Source organism: Heterocephalus glaber, unplaced genomic scaffold, assembly GCF_053883595.1.
Source record: "Heterocephalus glaber isolate CG9 unplaced genomic scaffold, H.glaber_assembly_v1.0 deba00001465, whole genome shotgun sequence".
Classification (NCBI taxonomy): domain Eukaryota; kingdom Metazoa; phylum Chordata; class Mammalia; order Rodentia; family Bathyergidae; genus Heterocephalus; species Heterocephalus glaber.
Window position 1 is genome coordinate 19,493,176 of NW_028258312.1, and position 23,574 is coordinate 19,516,749.

Sequence of the window (23,574 nt, forward strand, 5' to 3'; positions counted from 1 at the left end):
AACCAAAACTAAAAAAAGAATAAACCTCCTTGGGAGACAAAACAAATGAGAAACACAAATGAACAAAAAATTGGAAAAAAACCCAAATTGACAGGAATTAGTACATAACTCTCAATAATAATATAAAAGGTCTTAACTCTCCAATAAAAAGATACAGACTGGAAGACTAGATCAAAACATTAACATCCACCTATATGTTGCCTGCAAGAGATACACCTCTTTTGCAGACATAGACAGACTGAAAATGAAAGGATAGAAAATGATAACTCTAGGCAACTAAAGGTCAAAAGTAAGTGGACAGGGCTAGCTACAGTGACATTCAGCAAAGCTGACCTCAAAGCTGGTCAGAAGAAACAAAGGAGGTCACTTTGGTAAAAGGTATAATTCATCAAGAGAAAACAATTATAAATATATATGCACCAAACACTGGAAACCAAAATTCATAAAACAAACACTATAAGATACAAAGGACAGACAGATGCCAATACAATCACAGTAGGGAGTTCAATACCCCACTCTCACAACAGATCAAGCAGAAAAAAACAAATCAACAAAGAATATTAGTTACACTGCACTACAGATCAAATGGATTAATAGATATTTACAGTGTTTCATCCAGCAACAGGATACACATTCTTTTCAGCAGTTTATGGAACAGTTGCCAAAGCAGGCCATGTTGAAAGATAAAAGCAAGTCTCAAGCAGTACAAAATAACTGAAATAAACCCATACATCCCATCACAATGGAATTAAACTAGAAATCAACAACAAAAACCACAGATACTACACAAATACATGGAAGACTGAATAATGATGGTCAAGGAAGAAATCAGGAAAGAAATTTAAAAATTTGGATAATGAAATCATAATGGAAATACAACATATGAGAATCTGTAGGGCACACAGAAGCAATCTCAAATAAATAACTCAATGATATATCTTAAGTTTCTAGCAAAACAAAACCCAAAACCAGTAGAAGAAAAGAAACAATAAAGATGAGTGGAAATTAATGAAACTGAGATTAAAGAAACAATAAAAAGGATTGATAAATCAAAGATAATCAAGATTGATAAGCCCGTAATCAAAATCACCAAAACAGAGAGAAGGCCTACTTTAGTAAAATTAGAAGTGAAAAACACAACATTGGAATCCAAGATTATCAGAAATTATTTTGAAAATACATATTCCAATAAATTGGGAAATTCTAGAATAAATGGATTAATCCTAACATATGACCTACCAAAATTGAACTAGGAAGATACAAAAAACTGAAACAGAACATTAATAAGCAATGAAATTGATAAAGTAATAAAAAGTCTACCAGCCAAAAAAACCCCAGGACCCGATGAATTTACTGCTGAATTTTACCAGACTAATATCAATGCTCTTCAAACTTTTTCATGTAATTTAAAGGAAAGAAATGCTTCTAAATTCATTCTATGAACTAGCATTACTCTGATGCCAAATCAAGATAAGGATTCAACAAAAAAAGAAAACTACAAATATTCTTGATGAACATAGATGCAAATATCCTCAATGATATCCTTGCAAACAAAATTCAACACCATATTAAAAAGACCATTCACCATGTGCAAGTTGGTTTTATCCCAGGGATGCAAGGATGGGTCCACAGATTTATTACATCAATAAATGTAATACACCACATACAGAGAATCAAGGATAAAAATCATATGACTACCTCAATTGATGCAGGAAAAGTCAAATCCCAATTATTTTCATTATAAAAACTCTGATGAAAATAGCTACATAAAGACCTTACCTCAAACTGCTAAAAGCCATGTATGATGAACACACAGCCAATATCATATTGTATAGGAAAAACAAGAACAAGACAAGGGTGTCCGTCCACCCTGACCACTCTGTACAACATAATGCTTTAAACTTTAGCCACAGCAATCAGGCAAGAGAAGGAAAGAAAAGAGATTCGAGTACGAAAGTAAGAATTTTGCATAGATATAATGTGATTCTTTACATAGAAGAGCAAAAAAAAAAAAACAAACCATCAGAAAACTTTTGGATCTGATAAATTCAGCAAAGCAGCAGGACACAAAATCAACGTACAAAGCAATAGCATTACTGTACATCATAATATATAATTATATATAATATAAATTACACCCCTCCTCTCTAGATTACTTGTAACACCTAATACAATCTAAACACTGTGTAAATAGTTATACTGTCTTTAGGGACTACTGACAAAAAAAGAAGTCTGCACATGTTCAGTACCAATGCAACTTTTTCCAACAATTTTTGATCTACGTTTGGTTAAATTCATGGATTTGGAACCTACAGATAATGATGACTGTAATTTTTAAAGACATTCATTTGTAAATTAATCCTACTTACATCATCAGATTTGCATTTTTCCTTGTAAGAATATATAGTCCATTCCAAAAGCATATTTACTGGCTTGGTCAAAAGCCCAGAAGTTTCATTTCCTGACCAAAAGATTTCATGAAGAACTGCCTTTCCCGTTATTTTCACACCATGAGACTCTGAACAGTCATACAACCTAATGAAAATATGAACAAATAGTAAATCTTTATGCCCAATTTGATCGTGCCAGTTATTTTACATATCTTCTGTGAAAACACCCAGCAATTTTTGAATATACAGAGATCAAAATAAAGATTATAAAAAAGGCAATATAAGCATTGGCCTTAGTTAAAAAAAAATCAATAATGCACACACAGTAATCTATGTAAGTTTAAAGGATAAGCAAATCTTACTACTTTTTAGAAATATGTACACGAATGATTATAAAAATGGTGCATACAAGCAACAGAAACATATGAAAGTGTGTTTCTTGCAATTAAAACTTACTTTTGACTAAGATGCTGTACTTCACTTTCAACCAAATTGAAGAAAAATTTGAGCAGTGTAAGGTGCAGCACCTTAGAGTCAGTAATGTTTTGTGAAATTTCATGACAAAAATTTTCATTAAAAAGACACGATCTGAAAAACATGAAACCAATAAACTGTAACATACAAGAAAAATCATTGATTTGTAAACAAAAATTCTTTAAGAATATTGTAGTAATTTTAATGAGCTTTTCAACAAAATATAAAACAATAAAATATTTTCTTCCTTTAAAAATTAAACCATGTTGAATATTAGATAACATCATTGTTAATAATATAGATCTAATTTCTATTTTCCAATGATATTTAACAATTAGCACTCTCCTTTTGTATCCTTTACTACACTGATAAGAAAAAGACTTAGAAATACCAAATAGTATCTCTAGTGTGAGAAACTGAAAGTGTAAATAAGGATGAAAATGATTAAAATGAATAATTGATAATTTGAAATAGGAAAAGGTCCAAAGGTGGAGGGGTGGCGGGAGGGGAAGGGGAGAGAGAAGAAAGGAAAGGAAAAATTATGAGAAAGAAAAAAAAAAATGGAAACAAAGTCTATGTAAATAGGGAAGGGTGGTGGGGGTAAAGGGTGCACAGGTAATGGGGAAAAAATAAGAACTAAGACACATCATGTTCAGGTACAAACACCCAATGATAAATGTAAATGTATTCTATACCTAAAATGCACCAATAAATATATAAATAAAAATATATATAATTTTAAAAAAAAAGAGACTTAGAAATGTTAAGCCCTTTTGTTTCAAATGACTAGTTGTGGCCTAAGTCTATAATACCTGCTAACATCCTTCTCATTCTTACCCATGGTTTTCTTTTTCATTATTTAGTAAATGGGCCCCAATTTTAGAGTTTTAAAAATCTGGTATTTTATTTTCTACCTTCTACCATAAACCTGTCCAACAGAACTTTCTCTGATGACAAGTACATTTTGGTAGACATTTGAAATGTGGCTTTTGTACCTGAGGACCTACATTTTAATTATTTAGTGGCTACCAGGCTGGGTAACACAGTTGTATAGCATATTTTAAAAGAAAACTTAATACTAATGAACTCTAAGACTTATAGAAAGAATTGAAGAGACAATGTTTATTACTATCTCCCAACTTTCTTATCAATTACACCAATAATGGATCTGTGTTTGATTTTGAATGCCACATTCTCAGGACCGTCTTTACTAGCTATTAAATGTAACAATTTACTTAAGACTTGAATTGGCTCCATAACATCTTCCTCCCCAGAGTTATTCAGGCTTTCTGACTATCACCAGAGATAGATAAGCAAGGTATTATGGAATATTTCAAATATACACAGTAGTATAGAGACTAATATCACTCAGCTCATTTGGACTCACTTCTTTTGGTATTCTCCCCTTGCCAGGCCCCAACAAACACAGTACTTCTGAAACAAAACCTGGATATTTCTGCTTAGTAACAGAAAGCTGTCCAAATCCCATCTCCTGTAGTGCCAGTTAAGTCATCCAAATCCTTACTAAGCATTTATTATGTTCTATATGAGATACTGCAAACACAGATATGTAAGACTAAGTATCTGCTTTTAAGAAAACAGCTAGTGTAATAGTTTATATGAGGAGCAATAGGGGCTTTGAAATAAAGGCAGTGGCAGTGAAGGAAGGAGAAGATCTGGAGAAACGTGTGTGTGTGTGTGTGTGTATATTTCTCCCATCCTATATCTAAAGCTGGACTAGTACTGCTGTGCTGGCACTCTGTTCACATCTCAATCACCTTTAAAGTACAGAAACTGTAATTTTGTTTATGTTTTTAACCCTAAAGTGGTATTTGATTCCCCTTATGTACTCAATAAACATTTGTGGAAGGAATAAATTCATGCTAGGTAACTGATTAGCTCACTGCAAACATATGCTAACGAAGCTGGTAGATGAATCTTTATAATCTCAAAGAGCTAACCCAAGGTCTAACCTTTGCCTCCCTATCAGGGCCCCTCTCTGTCTCATTACTCTGGACCTCTTAAAACTGAACACTGGTGCATGCCTGTAGTCCCAGCATTCAGGAGGCTGAGGCAAGACAATTGCCATGAGTTCGAGACCAGGCTGGGCTACATAGTTCAAGGCCAGTTTGAACTACATATTGAGACTGTGTCTCAAAAAACCCCCCAAGAACAAAAAGTAAAAAACCACCACCACCACCAACAAAAACTGAACACTTGGATAAAAACAATGATCTTACCAGGCAAACGAAGGTTATCAAATACATGGAGGTGTCAGGGTAGAAATGGGAAAATAATTAGTTCTGCTAATTAGGATAATAGGAGAGAATAAGGAGAATAGGAAGGATTTTTGGAGACAGTAACATCTGGAAGACAAAGGAAGGTCTAGGCAGATGACATCCTGTGCAGATGCTTGAAAAAGGTGACCTTTTTAGGAAACACTAAGCCCTGTTTCAGAATTCAAATTTACAGCTGAAAAATTTATAGCCAAAACTCTGAAATAGAAATAGTGTATAGTTAAAAATATTTATATTTTTAGTGACCTAAAAATTGATGATATGTATATTTGGAATTTTTTATGTTTAAAAAATATGCAAATTTTAAACTTTGTTTAAAAATTAAACTTTGGCTAATGAGTCTACTTCTTATACTCATTGAACTTCTTTTAAGAAAGAGATTGACAAGTATGACAAATGTAGACTTGTCCTTTTTAAAAGTTTTGCAATAAATATAACACACAAATATACCACACACACAATTTTTCTAAAATAAGAAATATACTTCTTTCATTAGGATCTAAAAAAATACACAAGTGGGCCAAGTGTGTTGGTGCACACTTGTAGTCCCCAGTACTCAAAGGGCTGAGGGCAGGAGGATCATTTAAGCTCACAAGTTTGAGACCAGCCTGGGTGACCATCTCAAACAAAACAGAAACAGTTTAACAAACACAAGACAAAATTTAGCATCCTCACATGTGAAACTCCTTACCTGATAAGTGCTTCTACTAGAGACCAAGCTCCTTTTGTACAATTTGGACACTGAAACAACTCTAAGTAATATCTTGACATGGCTGGGGACTTCCAAGGAGGATGTAGACGAAGAAGAGCTGACAATATATCAAAGTATCGACCAGAAAATGTATCTATGTTATCCTATTATTTGGAAATAAACAAATAAAACAAAAGTAGTATCATCAGCTAATTCAGTCTACAACTAGAGTAACTCTGACCTAACTTTTTTGCCAAATATATAAACTTGGACAAAGGAGATCAGATATCAGCATCATAATTAGTTAATAAAATAGTGAAACAGAGAGGCACACTGTAAATATATATCTACACATTAAGTAATATTAGCTATTAGGACTAACTTATATGAAATGTTTGTGTTTCTTTTTATGATTACAGTTCCAAATGTCAATACAAAAAGGAAGGCAGAGTAAGAACTTTTCATGCAACATTTATCATCATTAGTCTGACACAGCTTATGCCTGGTATGTTTTCAAATCACCACTTGATGAAGAACACAATTACAAAGCTATCTTTTAATAGATGCTCCTAATGTTTTACTAGCAAGTATGTTCATTATCTCTGTATATTATCAACGAAAATAATTATTATAATGTACTAAAGGAGTAAATAACCCAGTGGCATTCTATATCACTGTAATCTGATTTTTATGTTAGACATGTTACTGCCATGGGAAAAATTTGGTAACTTTTTTTTTTTTTCCAAAAGAAATTATCTTGGAAATGCTCAGAGTAGTACCAAGGTATAGTTAAAAAAAGAAGTGGTACCAAATGGATCCTGCGTTTCCTAATAAAATAAAAGGGGAAAAGAGAAAATAAACTATAAACATAAAAAAAGAGAAAATATTCACATTTTGGCACTCTTTAAAAAAAGTGTCTGACCTTAACATTGCTCTCACCTGTAGAACGTTGTCTAGAAGAGCATGAAGCAGGCATACAGGAGGGATATAGTGTGCTTGCAGGGAGGAAAGCTCTTCCATTGCTTCTTTAAAAAACTGTCCTTCTATGAGGCTTTCAATTAAATTTAATATGCCTCTGGGAAATTCTGCATTTTTAACCTAAGGAAAAAAGATTCTCTGACTCAAAGGAGAAAAGGTGAAATTTGGTGATCAAATCTTGAAGACAATTCTGACCCTTACTCCTTGACAAAGTTTTGTGGTTCAAATAGGATGATATGTATGACTACGTTGTATAACTAGAAGCAAGGCAAAAATATAAATTGTTATATTTATTTTCTGTTGGCTTGAAAAGGGGATATACTATCCACAAAAGAAAACCTTCAAAAGGAATACAGAGTTTGGTTAAGAGGAGACTTCACAGCTATAGTTACATATTTTTTTAGATGCAAACTTAAGACACTAAGATATCAAGCACCATCTCTGTAGAAATGACCATTTTTAAAGAATAAGATCATTCTAAGGACATGGATTAATATAACTCTAATTGTTTCACAAGATACAGTCCCTTTTTGGTCAAAATAATTTTAACGATACAAGGAACTACTTTGAATTAGTTGAGAGTCAAAAATAGTCTGAGCCAGACTAATGGGACCAATTTTAAGGAATGAATACCGATACAAAGAAAATAATATACTTTGGAAATATGTTAAAAATGTAATGTGATGCTGAATGTGGAGAAGCATCCTGTACATCCTGTACTTGAGGGGCTGAGGCAAGAGAACTGGTTGAGCCATGAGTTCAAGGACAGGCTGAACAATAAAGAGAGACCCTGCCTCACACACACAAAAAGAATAAAATTTAATTCGAAGGTAGTCATTATCAAAATTATGAAATATGTATTTCATCTGTCATGAGTACAAAGTCAACTTTTAATCTAAAGATAACTTTTTGCAACTGCATAAAAAAATGTTTTTGAGCTTGGATAGATCAGTATTTTCCTTTTTCATTTCAAATTAGAAAAACTACATTTGAAATTTGACAGGAAGCTTTGTTTTACAGGTAACACACTGCTTTACATCAAAATAAAAGTAACAAAAGACAAACTTCCCCCCTCCCATCACCTTACTCCAAGCCCCTTACCTCTGCATTGTATACTGGTTGTTTCTCTATTCTAATGCAGTTGTATCTGACAGCCTAAAAAACAGCAACCATATAATTAAAATTGAGCATTTTAGGTTGAAAAATACATTTCAGATTACAAAGCACAGAACACATTCAGAACAGGTTCGGGAACACACTGATACCTATAATTAATCTGATACTCATGCTTGCTCAAGTTACTAACTATCATCATAATAGCACTCTCAGGAGTATGAAGATTTCTCTATTTTTCTCCCTCTAGATTAAAAATAACCTAAGCTAGGTATGCTGGCACACACCTGTAATCCTAGGACTTGGGAGACTGAAGCAGGAGGATTAACACAAGTTCAAGGCCAGCCTGGACTGTTACACAGTGAGACTTGTCTTCCCTCACCCCCAAAATACCTTACAAGGTTTTCACTTTGAAGAGGTCTATTATCCTTAGCATTTCAATAATTAAAAATAGAAATGGGAAGAACATTTTTTTTTTGGTACCGGGGATTGAACTCGGGTCCTTGCACTTGCACAGCAGGCGGTGAAACCACTGAGCTAAATCCCCGGCCTCAAGAAGAACATTTTTATCTACGGGTCCATATGAAAAAAGAAGTCTGTCAGGCTTTCCACATAAACACATATAAAATCTTTCTCTGTTGTTTAAAAATACCCATAATTATACATTTTTAAAAGATTATCATGGAAAAAATTCTGTACAAAATATAATAAAGATAATATTTTGGTTCTAAAAAGTTCTAGGGACAGATATAAAATAAACAACCCAATGGAAAAATGGGAAAAGAATATGAATAGGAAATTGGCAGAGGAAGAAATATATAAATGGCAAATACAGGTGTAAAATATGCTCAAACTTTCTGCTAACAGAATAAATACAAATGATAAATCTCTGGATTCTACTTTCAATGTATAAAGCTGGAAAGAGAAATGCTCCCACCTCAACAATAAGAAAGAGCTGGATAATCTACTGAACCATAATATTTCTTAAACTCATAAAAGATCTAAAGTCACAGTGCAAGCAGTTGGACTGATATATAAAGTATCAGCTACCAACTGTACAGTAAAGTTATAGCAGTATCTAAACACAATTACTGACATCACTGAAGTGTAGCAGAGAAATCAACATATTTACTAAACATCCAAATATGTTACTGTTCACATTGTAAGTTTATTGAAGAAAATTATTTTTACATATTTAGCATATCAATGAATCATATTATCTATGTCTACATGTATAAAATTATATCTGATTATACTAGAGAAAGATATGATAGTATTCAGACTTTTTAGTGTGTTGAGTTTTACCTGCGCTCTATATATGTGCTTCCTTAAGACATTTTTTATTTCACTGATATCCATATCTTTCCTGATATCCTTGGGTTTTGATTCTTTGGCATAATCAGTGAAAACAGAATTGTTCATTTCTTTCTGCATACATGCAAAAGAACTTTAGACAATGCACGAAAGATAGTGTCAACACAAATGGTATTACAACGGACAGTACAAGACCACATTCATATAATGTTAAACACAGCAAAGGTCTTCACAATTATTTATCAAAGATTAAACAATTAAGGATAAAGTTTAAAAAGCAAACAACTCAATTTTGGAAAGTTTTCTTTACATAAGTGAATTTACTGTATTTCTCATTTTAACTTGTTCTAGGTCTTTCCTGAAACCTCTCTGTTTTTCTTTGCTACCATGTTCACATAAAATAAATTTATTTGCCTCTATATATATACAGAATGAGTATACTTAGATTTTGGAATATTTACACACATAATGAGATATCTTGGAGATAGGATCTAAATCTAACAAAAAATTCACTTATGTTTTAGATACCTCTTATATACATCCCTGAAGATAATTTTATAGAATATGTTTTAATGTACATGACCTGTGTTTTGATAGAAACCTATCAAATAAGTTCAGGTGCGGAACTTTCCACTGTGATATCATGTCACACTCTATACAGCACGAGTGACAAACCTATGGCACACGTGCCACAATGGGCTGTTTGTTAACACTGAAAGTTCTCAAAGGTTTGCTATTACTGCTATAGAGTATTAGATTTTGGAGCATTTCAGATGTTGGATTTTTGGATTAGGGTCAACCTGTATAAACACATGCTATGACTAAGAATGTAAAATAAAGTTATGCTCTAAATAATTTATCCAAGAAGAATCCATTTAAAAGACAAGTTATCTTATTATAAATGGTCTGTATCATCTTAAGGAAAAGCAAGATATATAACAAAATGTACATTAGAATGTATTATCCAAACTACATGTACATGTATTTTTAAGGTATTTTTCATCAAATTTACCAGAGTATTAATGTAAAAATATTTTCACCATGGACCTAATACACTAGGTAAACTCAAGTAGATTTTTTTCTAAGACATATAGGTAATACTTAACAAAGCAAGCAATTATGAAAATCAGACAATCTATCTGAGTTAAAGAGCCAGAAAAATTAAAATTATATTTCCTTTTACAAAGTTTTACCTGATCTGTGTAATATACATGTTTTCTTAAGGTTCTTTTAATTCTGTCATGTTCGAAGTCTTTCTTGCAATCAATTTCTTTTTTGAGTTTTTTCCTCAAAGTATAACTCCTTTGAATATCTTCATTTTTTTTTGTTGTTTCTTTCTGCATGTATTTAGGCCACAATGAAATATCAATATGAATTATATGTTACAAAATCCATATAAACCCCAGAAGAATGCCTTATAACATAAGTATACCACATTAAAAAAATAAGAGTTCTACACAACAGAAAACATTCTTCTGCTGAAGTAAGTTACATATTAACAAATCATTTGGGCTAACAGTTGGGCATTACTTTGTAGCATTACACATGCACAGTTGCTACGACGCAGCATCTGTGTTCCTAGGAATACACACCAAGCTAATGAAGTTCCTAAACACAGAGTCACATGAGATAATGTTCACACAGTTTCACAGCAGAAGTGTTCATAATTTCAAAAATCAACCAATCAAGCAACCACACAACCCAACAAAAAGAAACCTAAATGCTTATTAATAGTGAAAGACTACGTCTGTGACATAGTCTAACAGTGAAACAAATATATACCAGCATGTCTATAAAAAGCATAACTACAAAATGTTCATTAATGGCCAAAGCTAAACAATGTGTTATTTGGGATTCACCCAAGTGTTAAAAATATAATGAAAGCAAATTCTAAAATATAGGATACTTCTATGCAAAAGGGAGGACACCTAGCTAGTTATAAATGATACATCCGGGGCTTAAAAAGATGGTAATGTATTTTCATACCTAGTTGGTGGGCACATAAGTATTCATTTCCACTTTCTTTAAAAAACTGTACACAAATGTTTTATAAACACTTTTGTACAGCTGTTTCAAAAAATGTCATGAATTATATCATATTGTAAAATATAAATTATTTTTAATTTGTAAAGTTTTACCTGATTTCCATATGTATGACTTCCTAAGGTATTTCTCATTTTAAGAAATTTCAAATCTCTTGTTTCCCTGAATTTTGCTCTTTTGTGACGTTCATTCACAGCAGAACTAACAATAACATCTTCATCATGATTTTGCATTTCTTTCTGTATGTTTATAGAATGATTTTAGTTAAAATGTGGATTAAATACAGCTTCAACACAACCAATGCAAGTCACAACAGAAAAACTTAGGAAGGTAAATTTTGTAGGGCAAATATATGAGTTTAAATATAAAAATCAAAGATCTCTGATCTTTGATCTCAAAGATCTCTGATCTTTGATCTCAAAGATCTGATTACATCTTAGCTATATACTAAGACAAAGTAGAAGACCATAGATGTTTCAGTTTTCTGTTTTACAGTAAGTTTACATATACTCTTAGTTACCTACACGCTTAATCTAGAGAAAGGAGTATTACAAACCATTTTGTTTACCCATTGTACAAAATTTACTTGTTTTTAAAAACTGTCCTATATGCAGTTAAATGCTTGAACTTAGATGAATTATGAATATACATAGCACTAATAGGTAAGAAAAATGCTTCATAAAGAAAACGTTACATTAGAGAAGTGATAATTACTATGTATTGAAAACATATTACAAACTAGGAACTCTTTGCCTATATGTGCATATAGCTTTTTTCAGCAAGAGTTCCTAAACATGGACATAGAGAAATTTTCTAACATGCCCAAGTCACAGACTAAAAACACATAGCTCAAATACCAGTGTTTAGATTTCAAGATTCATGTTATAGCCACCAAATACTGACTCTCAAGTAATCACATGAGCACACGCACACATACACATACACAAAGAAAAAGATACATATTTTAGCTTATAAAATTCTACCCGGATTCTACATATAGTCTCTCTTAAGGCACTTTTCATTTCAAATAATCCCATATCTTTCCTGAAATCTTTGTTTTTTTCTTGATTGCCTGGTTTACTTCCAAAAGAACTGGTTTGAGACTCTTCACCATTCTGAATTTATATATATATACAATGGTTTAGGCAGTTAACTATAAATTTCAACATTATATACTTATACACCCTCCAAAAACAAAGGCTTGAAACATTTGTAAAATCTTTCAAGAGCAAAACAATTAGAGCAAAGGTTCTGGATAATAACGTGATTTCTGTTATGTCTTAAGAAGAGCTACCGTTTTGCGGGTCTAGGAACAATCAATCTTTTTTATGAATCATCAAAAACAAAATATTTTACCTACTCCTTGTCTAAAGTTAAAGTTACAGTCTAGATGTAAAAACTGTTAGGTTATAGATAGATACTTTCTTGGACTGTTTAAAGTTTTTTTCCCAGGTAAAACTTCTTACTTGTAAGTAAGAGCCAGAGAGACAGAGATGGACAAAGCAATACCTGAATTTATAGCTCTTATTTTACCAGAATAGCAATAAACAACAATTATCTTCATCTAGCTGTGTCTCACACTGCTCTTGCCAAAAAATTAAAGATGAATTCATAAACTGCCTATAAATTATTTTAAAAATACACATGTACCTATACATACAGTTCTACAAGTTTAGTAAGATAGAGTTGAAAGTAAAGGTGAGTTTATTACAGTTCCCAGAATGTACTTCTGGAAGGGCATTCAGAGATTCACTCCAGTACAGCACTCCAGGAAGAATGGAGACTCAATGTCCTCCTAGGAACCAATTATGATAAAAGCTAAAATGAGGTAAGACTGTACTGGGCTATATTATCTGCCCTTTAAAGATGTTGTGCTTGGACCTGTAAATTAAGATGTATGATACTGGTATCCTATATGTTAACTATTTAAAAATCATAACCCAATATATAAACTATGATATTTGAAAAATATTTTAGGTAAAAATGGCTATTTTTTTTTTTAGACAAAGTCTCGCTATGTAGTTCAGACTGGCCTTAAACTCACTATATAGTCCAGGCTGTCCTGAAACTGCAATCCTCCTGCCTCAGTCTCCCAAGTGCTGGGACTACAGGCATGCGCCACCACACCGGCTCTAATATGTATTTTTTAAAACCATCCATGTTCTCTCCAATTGGCTACTCTTATAAAGTGTGGAAGCATTATAGTAATTATATTCATTTTTTATTCCTCATTTTATAAATATTTCTCTAGCACCAACTATGTATGAGGGATTGCATTAGGTGTCTGTCTACATATATGATATAGGGAAAAAGGACCATTGTAGTATATTTTAATATATTACAGTACTATTTATCAAAGTATGGCTAAAAGCCTGCTTATTTAGCAACCTGTCCTATTATCTATGAGAAGGTAGTACAGTTTGTGTCAATGAGAATTAGCTTGGCTTCTGTTTCAGATGTTTAACTTATTTTATTATCTTGGACCATGTATGGTCATATGTGACCATATGTGATTATCTCCAAGTCTTATACCAATATCTAGCCCCAAGGCATTTGTCACACAATTTGAATAAAATCATGAGCCTGGATAGTGGGATCATAAAAAGATAGAAAGCCAGAGACATCAAGTAAAGAGCAAGACACATGTGAGTGCTGCTTAGTTCTTAACTTGTACTTGTAAGTATTATAGTAGACAAAAGGTGATGGCATCTATTAAGATGAGAAATACTGAAGGAAATGATTTTTCCTAGATCAGGGTTGTTTTGGGACATACTAATGCTTCTCTTTTACCTTGAGTATCACTGTAAGGACTTCCAGCTATATATTTTTGAAGGTTAGAACATAATTTTAATATAAACAGTCGGCACTCCATATCTGTTGCCTCCAAATGTAGACTCAACCAACCCCAGTTAGAAAATGTAGGTGGGCCTATGATGGCAGCGTCATTACAGAGCATGCACTGCCTTTGCTCCTTGTCATTATTCCCTAAAGAACAGCACAACACCTGTTTACATACTGTTTACATCCTGTTAGGTACTATAAACTATCAGGAGATAATTATGCAAGTAATCATTGGTAGGTTATATACAAATACTATGCCATTTTACAGAAGAGATCTGAGATCCGAGCATCAGTGGATTTTGGTATCTAAGAGGGGTCCTGGGGTCAAACTCTGAGGATATCAAAGCATGATGGATTGTATTTCACTGTATTGGTTCCTCATAAAATGAACAGTTTTAAATATCTACTATTTATTTTACTTACCTCTAAAAGAAAATCCCCTAGATACTGAATTGGGTAAAACGGAGCCTTAAAATTATCTTTTTCTTTTTCAGCATTGATTCTTGCATTACTAGCAATTACATGAGTTATTCCAGTTGGTGAACTTTTTGGTAAAATAACATTTGCCTTTCCAGCCTCCAAAACTCTAAATAAAAATGTAAATAATAGAAAATATATTAGACAAACTGAGTACATTCAGCCAGATAACTATATCAATTACTTACTAGAAGTAGGAATGAATCTTTCTGAAAGAAATTAATTCCTTTGGCCAAACAAGTATCATAGAGAATAACTACTGCCATGATTTCTTAGAACATACATTATTTCAGGCAGATGTTTAAGAAATCATACTACTTTTTCTTTGTACCCATTTCTAGATATGGCAAAGGCTTTTACAAATGAAGAGTATTAAACTGGAAGGCAGAGCAATAACCCAAAAGAATAAGGAAGGAAGTCTAAGAGAACAAGAATCATTGAGGCCAACATACATCCAAGGAATTTATTCTGGACCACAAAAAAAGAAATAATTTGCCAATCTGTTTCTAAAAAGTTAGCATTTTAAGTCTTTTAGCCTTGATCTACATTAAGAAATAATTTTACATTTAGACTCTGAAAACAAACACACAGATATTCACATCCCAACACTTCAAGAAGCTCTGTTTCTGCTTAGGATTTAGAGAGCTACACCACTGCTATCACCTAACAGCAAGAGTCAAATAACCTACTAAATCCTAAGTTTTCTTGAGCCCATCACAGAACACTCAATCAAGTTAGCTGATTTCAAAGATTGAAAGCTGATTTATGAAAAATACTGGATACCTGAACTGTTTTACCTTTGGCAGAACAAAGGAAAAAAGTAGCTGTCACAAAGGCACGTTAGGAATGAGGTAAAATTTCAAGAAATCTCAGGGCAGAGTACAGTGTGACAGTTCAGGTAACTGGGAGTCATGACGCAGAAGAAGCCTGTCCTTGCTTGCAAGCTTTTTGCCACAGGCCCCCATCACATGCTCATGAAAAAGATAGGGGGCAGCTCAGAGGAACATCTTGGCTGCCCAGCCCAGAAAAAGACCCACTGCTTTTAAATGACAGAGAGAAGCAAAGGTCTTTGCCCTAGAGGAGGCACAAAAATGCCAGTTGGGCTTAAAATCTTCCATCAATATATAGCAGAGATCTACTATTGGGAGAGAGGACACAAAGTTACTCTTACCCAAGACCCTGACCACAGATACAAGGTAGAACTTGACTGCTAGGAGGGAGATAGATTGAAATACAAATCCTGAGAAAACTGAGGGATTAATAACACAGAGAGTACTGCCTGAGAGTGAAGCCTCTGACAAAACCCAGGACACTTCCCTTTTTCACATCCCACCCACACTCTTTTAAGTCAAAAACTATGAAAAGAGGCAAGGAAGGTCATTATATAATTCATCAAGAGTATATAGTAATAGTAAATGTGTATGTACCCAACATTATTAAAAGATCTAAAAGGACAGATTAATACTCTATGGACAGAAAATCCAGACAGAAAGTTAAACAAAAAATATTGGACTTGAACTATATTTCGGACCAGATGGACCTAACAGACATGTGCCGAACATTCCCTCTAAAAACAGCAGAGTACATAGCTTACAAGTGCACACAGACTATTCTCCAGAATAGACATCTTAGATTACAAAATAAGTCTGAACAAATATAAGAAAGCTAAAATCATATTGACCATCTTTATAAAATTAGAAACTGGTAATAGGAAAATAAATTACAAAATCTACAAATAAATGAAAAATCTAGTAACATAGTCCTGAACCACCAATGAGTCAAAGAAAAAATCAAAAGAGAAATTTAAAAAGAAATCTTGAGACAAGGGTTGGCTATGTAATTCAAGGGTGGAATGATCGCCTAGCATGGGTGAGGCCCTGGAGTGAATTCAAAGCACTGCAAAAAAACAAAGTAAGAACTTGAGACAAACAATAACAGAAATACAATATAGCAAAACTTACCGAATACAGTTTAAATGAAGAGGGAAATTTACAGCAATGCATGCCTATGTCAAATGCAAAAGTAAATGACTAGGTCAAAAGCAAAAATGAATGCCTATGACAAAAGCAAAAACAAAAATTTCAAGTAAAAAATCTGATGTTACATTTTAAGTTAGCAGAATAAAGGAAACAACAAATATCACAGCAGAAATAAAATGGAGACTAGAAAAAAAGCACTGAAACCATGAGATGGTTTTCTGAAAAGATAATTAAGAAAGCATTAGCTAAACTAAGAAAAAATAAAACTCGAATAAATTCTGAGATGAAGAAAAGACATTACAACTGATGCCTGATACCACAAAAATACAGTGGATCCAATGAAACTACTATGAACAATTATACGCCAGCATGTTAGAAAAATCTAAAAAAAAAAAAGGATAAATTCCCAGACATGCACAACCTACCAAGATTGAGTCATGAAGAAATACAATGCCCGAACAGACAAATAACAGGTAATGAACAGAATCATAGTAAAAAATCTCCCAGCAAAGAAACATCTTGGACCTGAAAGCTATACTCCTATGGTCTACACACATTCAAATATTGAAGAGGAAGGAATTCTACGAGGGCAAACATTCTATGGGGACAGGGATACCCTATTATTTAATCAGACAAGGACACACATGGATGGATGGAAGGACATGGACAGATGGACACACACACACACAAAAAATACAGGCCTTTAATAAACATAGATGTAAAAATCCTCATCCAAATACTAGCAAACTAAACTTAACAAGATGTTAAAAAGATCATTTACCAAGATCAAGCAGGACTCATCCCAGTAATTCAAAGACAGTATGACAAAATACATTAACAAAGGACAAAGATCAAATCATTTCAATATATGTAAAAAAATATATTTGACAATATACAATAAAAATTCTCAATGAATTAGGTACAGAAAGAATATACTTCAACATTATAAGGTACTAGGGAACAAAACCATATATACTGAACCAAGTAAAACTGAACACTTTCCTTCTGTCACCTGTATCAGGATGCTCACTTTTACCACCTCTACTTAACCAGAACTGTGAGTTCTGGCCAGAGCAATTAGGAAAGAGAAAGAAACAAACAGCATAGGAGTTGGCAAGTAGACAAATTGTTCTTGTTTGCAGATAACATGACCTTATATATGGAAAACCCTAAGGATTCCATCATAAAACTATTAGAATCACTAGTGTTTCTATACGCTAAGAGCAAACAAGCTGAAAAAGAAATCAAGAACACAATCTCATTGACAAAAGGTACAAAAATAAATTTAACCAAGGAGGTGGAAGATCTACACTATGCAAACTATAAAACACTGATGGAAGCAATTAAAGAGGGTGCGAATAAATGGAAAGATATCCTGTATTTCTAATTGGAAGTATACTGTTATAATGTCCATACTATTCAAACCAATCTACAGATTGAATGAAATCACTATCAAAAAATCAGTGGCACTTTTCACAGGAAAAAAAAACCCACCTTAGATCTGTATAGAAACATAAAAGATCACAAACAGACAAAGATATCTTGAGTAAAAAGCATAAAAACACATACAGACTGGGCAGAGACCAGAGCGGTATGGTAGCAGGCAGATCCTAGCCAGGACCCTGCCCTGACCCCAGCAGCTTGGGCCCACAGGCCTAGCCAAAGGCCCTCCTAGAAAAGATCTGCACAGGTGCACAAGCAACAGCAGAAGCCCACCCAGATACCACTGGTAAGTGTGTGAGAACCCAGCCAGAAGCCCACACAGACACCAGTGACAGGAGAGCACAGTCCCCAGCCAAAGGCCCTCCCAGAAAAACGCTACTTAAAGAGGTCAGGCTCCAGCCAGAGGCACACCCAGATACCATCCTAAGTGTGCACAGATCCCAGCCAGAACCCCATCTGGACAACAGCGCAGCACAGGGATCCAGAAGGCCACCATTCTGAACCCAAGAAGTGGCACAGGGGTGAGCAGCAGAGAAAAGGCCTCTCCATGGCTTGCTGGGAACTGAAGACAACTGCAAGAGCAAAAAGTCACCTCAACAAAGGCACAGCAGGCTGCATCTGTTGAAATGAGAAGACACGTAAACAAGTCTCAAAACTAGACTTCCAGATCACCTAAGGCAACTGGAAAGGGCAATGAGATGGAACAATCTGATACTCAACCACCTGGACTTCCTGAACTGCCAATGAAAGAGGATCTGGAAAAAATGAAATCAGAAATGATTTCTCAGATAACAACAGAGATTATGTCCATAGTGCAAGACACGATTAATAAATCTAGAGAGGACACAGAAAAAAAATAGAGGAGCTGAGGAACAGGATTGAATCCCAACATAGGAAACAAATGGAATCCATAAAACGGATTTCCAGGAGATTAAAAACTTCACTGCAAGTTTACACAGCAGAATGAGCCAATGTGAGGACAGAATTTGAGACATAGAAGACAGGATTGCAATTAGTGACCAGAAAAAGAAAATTATTTAAAAATAGTAAGGGACCATGAGAAATCAATCCAGCAGCTGCTAGATGATGCAAAGAAGAGTAACGTAAGACAGAGCAGAGTCAAGGAAGAAACAGGAGAGCATAAAAAAACTGTTCACAGAAGTGATGGCAGAAAACTTCCCAAGCAGGGGAAAACAACATGACATACAGATAAGTGAGGCATATAGGCCTCCAAATAGCCATGATCAAAAAAATCCACACCTAGACATATAATAATCAAGATCCTGCAAACCCAAAAGAACAAAATTCTACAAGCAGTTAGAGGAAAAAAACAAATCACACACAAAGGAAACCCCATCAGAATCGCAGCAGATGTCTCAACACAAACCTTCAAGGCAAGAAGAGACTGGAGTGAAATATTTCAAGGCCTAAAGGAAAACAACCTCCAACCCAGACTGATGTACCCTGCAAAACTATCTTTCAAAATTGATGGAGAAATAAGATACTTTCATGAAAAAGAGCACCTTAGAAATTTCATGAATACCAAACCAACACCCCCCAAAAGTTTAAACAATATCCTAGGAAAAGACAATGAGGATCATGACCCCAGGAAGTCCAGCAGAATGAATCCATCAGGAATGACAAGAAACTGAATGCAAAGGGGAAGAATCCAACAAAAAGAAAAAGTCATGACAATGATAAGTTAACACATATCAGTTATAACTATCAATGTTAATGGTCTCATTTCACCAATCAAAAGAAATAAGACTGGCAGAATGGGTCAAGAAGCAAGCTCCAACAACATGCTGTATACAAGAAACCACGAAATGCAAAAAGAAACTCACAGACTGAAAGTTAAAGGGTGGAAAACAATACTCCAGGCAACAGGAACCCGAAAAAAAGCAGGGGTAGCTATCCTCTTTGCAGATCAAGTAGATTTCAAACCAACAATGATTAAGAGAGACAAAGAAGGACAGTGCATCCTTGTAAAGATTGTAAAGGGAACAATCCAAGAGGAAGAGATGACAATCATAAATATATACTGACCAAATATTAGTGCACCCAACTATATAAAACAAATACTAATGGACATGAAAAATCAAATAAGCACTAATATGATAGTAGTGGGGGACCTCAATACCCCACTGTCACAAATAGATAGATCAACTAGACAAAAAATAAGCAACGAAATACTAGAACTCAATCAAACTCTTGAACAAATGAACTTAACAGATGTTTACAGAATGTTCCACCCCACAAAATCAGAATATACCTTCTTTTCAGTTGTACACGGGTCATTCTCCAAAATAGAACACATACTCACTCATAGAACATGTTTAAGGAAGTGCAAAGGAATTGAAGTTATCCCCTGTATATTATCAGACCATAGTGGGATGAAATTGGAGATCAATAGCAAAAGAAACCACAATAATTTCATAAACACATGGAAATTGAACAACACACTTCTGAATAACCAATGGGTCACAGAGGAAATTAAAGAAATAAGATAATTCCTACAATTAAATGATAATGACAATACAACATAGCAGAATCTATGGGCACAATGAAAGCTGTCTTACGAGGGAAATTCATAGCAGCGAATACTCACATTAGGAAAACAGTGAGCCCAATTAAACAACCTGATGCTGAACCTCAAGCTCCTAGACAAAGAAGAGTAAGACAAGCCCAAAGCTCATACAAGAGAGGAAATTATAAAGATCAGAGCAGAAATCAATGCAATGGAGACTAAGACAACGATACAAAAATCAATGAAGCCAAGAGTTGGTTCTTTGAAAGAAAAAAGAAAATTGACAAACCCTTAGCCAACCTTATCAGAAAAAGGAAAGAAAAGGCCCAAATCCATGCAATTAGGAATGAATAGGATGAAATTACAATGGAGGCAGCAGAAATCCAGAGGATCATCAATACCTACTTCCAGAACCTATATGCCAAAAAGATGGAAAACACAGAATAAATGGACAGACTCCTATATACGTATGAATTATCAAAGTTCAATGAAGAAGACCTAAAAATTCTAAACAACCCAATATCAATCAATGAAATTGAAAATGTAATTAAAACCTTACAAACTAAGAAAAGCCTGCTTCCTGATGGCTTCATTGGCAAATTCTATAAGACATTTAGAGAGGAACTAGTGCCACCACTGTTTAAACTCTTCAATGATATTGAGAGGGAAGCAATACTCCCAAATTCATTCCTGGGAGCAAGTATCACCTAGATTCCCAAAGCAGAGAAAGGCCCAACTGAAAAAGAGAACTATAGGCCAATTTCACTAATGAACATAGATGCAAAAATCCTTAATAACACACTGGCAAAAAGAATGCAGAAGATCATCAGGAAGATCATATACTCTGACCAAGTGGGATTCATCCCAGGGATGCAGGGGTGGTTCAACATACGCAAATCAATCAATGTAATACACTATATCAATAGAGCCAAGGACAAAAATCATATGATCATCTCAATAGATGAAGAAAAAGCATTCGACAAAATCCAACACACATTTATCATAAAAACCCTACAAAAAATTGGAACAGACGGTCTCTACCTCAATCTGATAGAAGCCATCTATGAAAGCCAATAGCCAATATCATACTAAATGGTCAAAAACTGAAGTCCTTCATACCAAAATCAGGAAGGAGACAAGGATGTCCACTATCACCATTCCTGTTCAACATAGTTTTGGAAACGTTAGCCATGGCAATTAGACAAGAGAAAGAAAAAAAAGGAATAAAGATAGGAAATGAAGGCAAATTGTCATTATTTGCAGATGACATGATACTCTTTGCAGAAGACCTGAAGAACTCCAAGAAAAGTCTTCTAGACTTAATAAGCAAATTCAGTAGAGTAGCTGGATACAAGGTCAACACACAAAAATCAATAGCTTTCCTCTACATGAACAACAGACTCGCTGAGAAAGAAATAGGGCAAACAATTCCTTTCACAACAGCATCCAAAAACCTGAAATACCTAGGAATCAACCTAACAAAAGAAATCAAAGACCTCTTCTCTGAAGACTATAGCGTTCTGAAAAGAGAGACTGAAGACGCTATCAGAAAATGGAAAGACATCCCTTGCTCCTGGGCAGGAAGAATCAATATAGCGAAAATGGCCATACTTCCAAAACTGCTATAAAGATTCAATGCAATCTTAATTGACATCCCAGCACCATATTTCACAGACCTTGAGAAAATAATCCAAAAATTCATTTGGAACATGAAGAGACCTAGAATAGCAAAACCAATACTAGGCAATAAAGACAAGGTGGGGGGGTATCACAATCCTCAACTTGAAACTATACTACAAAGCTACTATGATAAAAACAGCATGATTCTGGCAAAGAAACAGACCTGAGGACCAGTGGAACAGACTAGAGGATGCAGAAACAACTCTAGACACAATCAGCCACCACATCTTTGACAAAGAAGCCAAAAACCCTCACTGGAGGAAAGATTGCCTCTTTAATAAATGGTGTTGGAAAAGTTGGGTTTCAACTTGCCAAAGATTAAAACTAGACCTATATTCCGCCGCCTGCCTCGCAAGCACAAGGTTCCAAGTTCAATCCCCGGTACCAAAAAAAAAACAAAAAACCCCAAAAAACTAGACCTATTATCTCTCACCATGGACTAAACTAAAATCAAAATGGATTAAAGATCTAAATATTAAAACAGAAAAGCTGAACCGACTGGAACAGAAGTTAGGCAGAACTCTTGAAGACATTTGTGTAGGAAAAGATTTTATAAACAAAACCTCAGTTGCTCATGAACTAGCACAAACAATTAACAAATGGAATCTCTTATTAAAAAGCCTCTGCACAGCAAGGGAAACCACCAACAGTGTGAAGAGACAACCCACAATGTGGGAAAAAACTTTCACCTGCTGTTCCTCAGAGAAAGGTTTACTATATAGAATATATAAAGAACTTAAAAAAACCTCAGACCTCCCAAATTTAAAGACCCAATCCAAAAATGGGCATCTGAAATGAACAGACATTTCTCAGACAAAGAAGTAGAAATAGTAAATAAACATATGAGAAAAGGTTCATCATCATTGGTCATTCGAGAGATGCAAATGAAAACAGTGCTGGGATTCCACCTCACCCCAGAAAGAATGGCGGCTATCATGAACAACCAATAACAAATGCTGGTGGGGCTGTGGGGAAAGAGGAACCCTGCTCCACTGCTGGTGGGAGTGTAGACTGGTGCAACCACTGTGGAAATCAGTATGGAGCTACCTCAAAGAACTAGGACTGGAAGCCCCACTTGACCCAGCTATTCCCCTACTGGGTATCTTCCCCAAAGAATTAAAAGAATCATACCACAGTGATGCATGTGCACCCATGTTCATAGCAGCACAATTTGTAATAGCTAAAATTTGGAAGCAGCCTAATTGCCCATGAACTGGAGACTGGAGAAAGAAAATGTGTTTTTTTTAAAATGAAATGCAGTACTACTGAACCATAAGAAATGAGAAATTACACACTGATAGCTAAATGGATGCATATGGAGGCAATA

At 34.4% G+C, this 23,574-nt stretch overlaps 1 protein-coding gene across 2 annotated transcripts in view; it reads right to left on the reverse strand.

Annotated features, from left to right (window-relative positions):
• The window catches only part of Slf1 (SMC5/6 complex localization factor 1), a 67,009-nt gene that overhangs the window by 26,431 nt on the left and 17,004 nt on the right, over window positions 1–23,574 (reverse strand). The window contains exons 5-14 of one of the 2 annotated variants that reach the window (XM_087180722.1): window positions 14,561–14,727; window positions 12,284–12,423; window positions 11,396–11,539; window positions 10,451–10,594; window positions 9,249–9,371; window positions 7,932–7,985; window positions 6,792–6,950; window positions 5,853–6,016; window positions 2,847–2,978; window positions 2,370–2,535 (exon numbers count right to left, since the gene is read on the reverse strand). In XM_087180722.1, the coding sequence (XP_087036848.1) occupies window positions 2,370–2,535; window positions 2,847–2,978; window positions 5,853–6,016; window positions 6,792–6,950; window positions 7,932–7,985; window positions 9,249–9,371; window positions 10,451–10,594; window positions 11,396–11,539; window positions 12,284–12,423; window positions 14,561–14,727 (1,393 nt within the window). The remainder of the gene's footprint in view (window positions 1–2,369; window positions 2,536–2,846; window positions 2,979–5,852; window positions 6,017–6,791; window positions 6,951–7,931; window positions 7,986–9,248; window positions 9,372–10,450; window positions 10,595–11,395; window positions 11,540–12,283; window positions 12,424–14,560; window positions 14,728–23,574) is intronic. The other variant, XM_013071108.3, reaches the window with a different exon arrangement.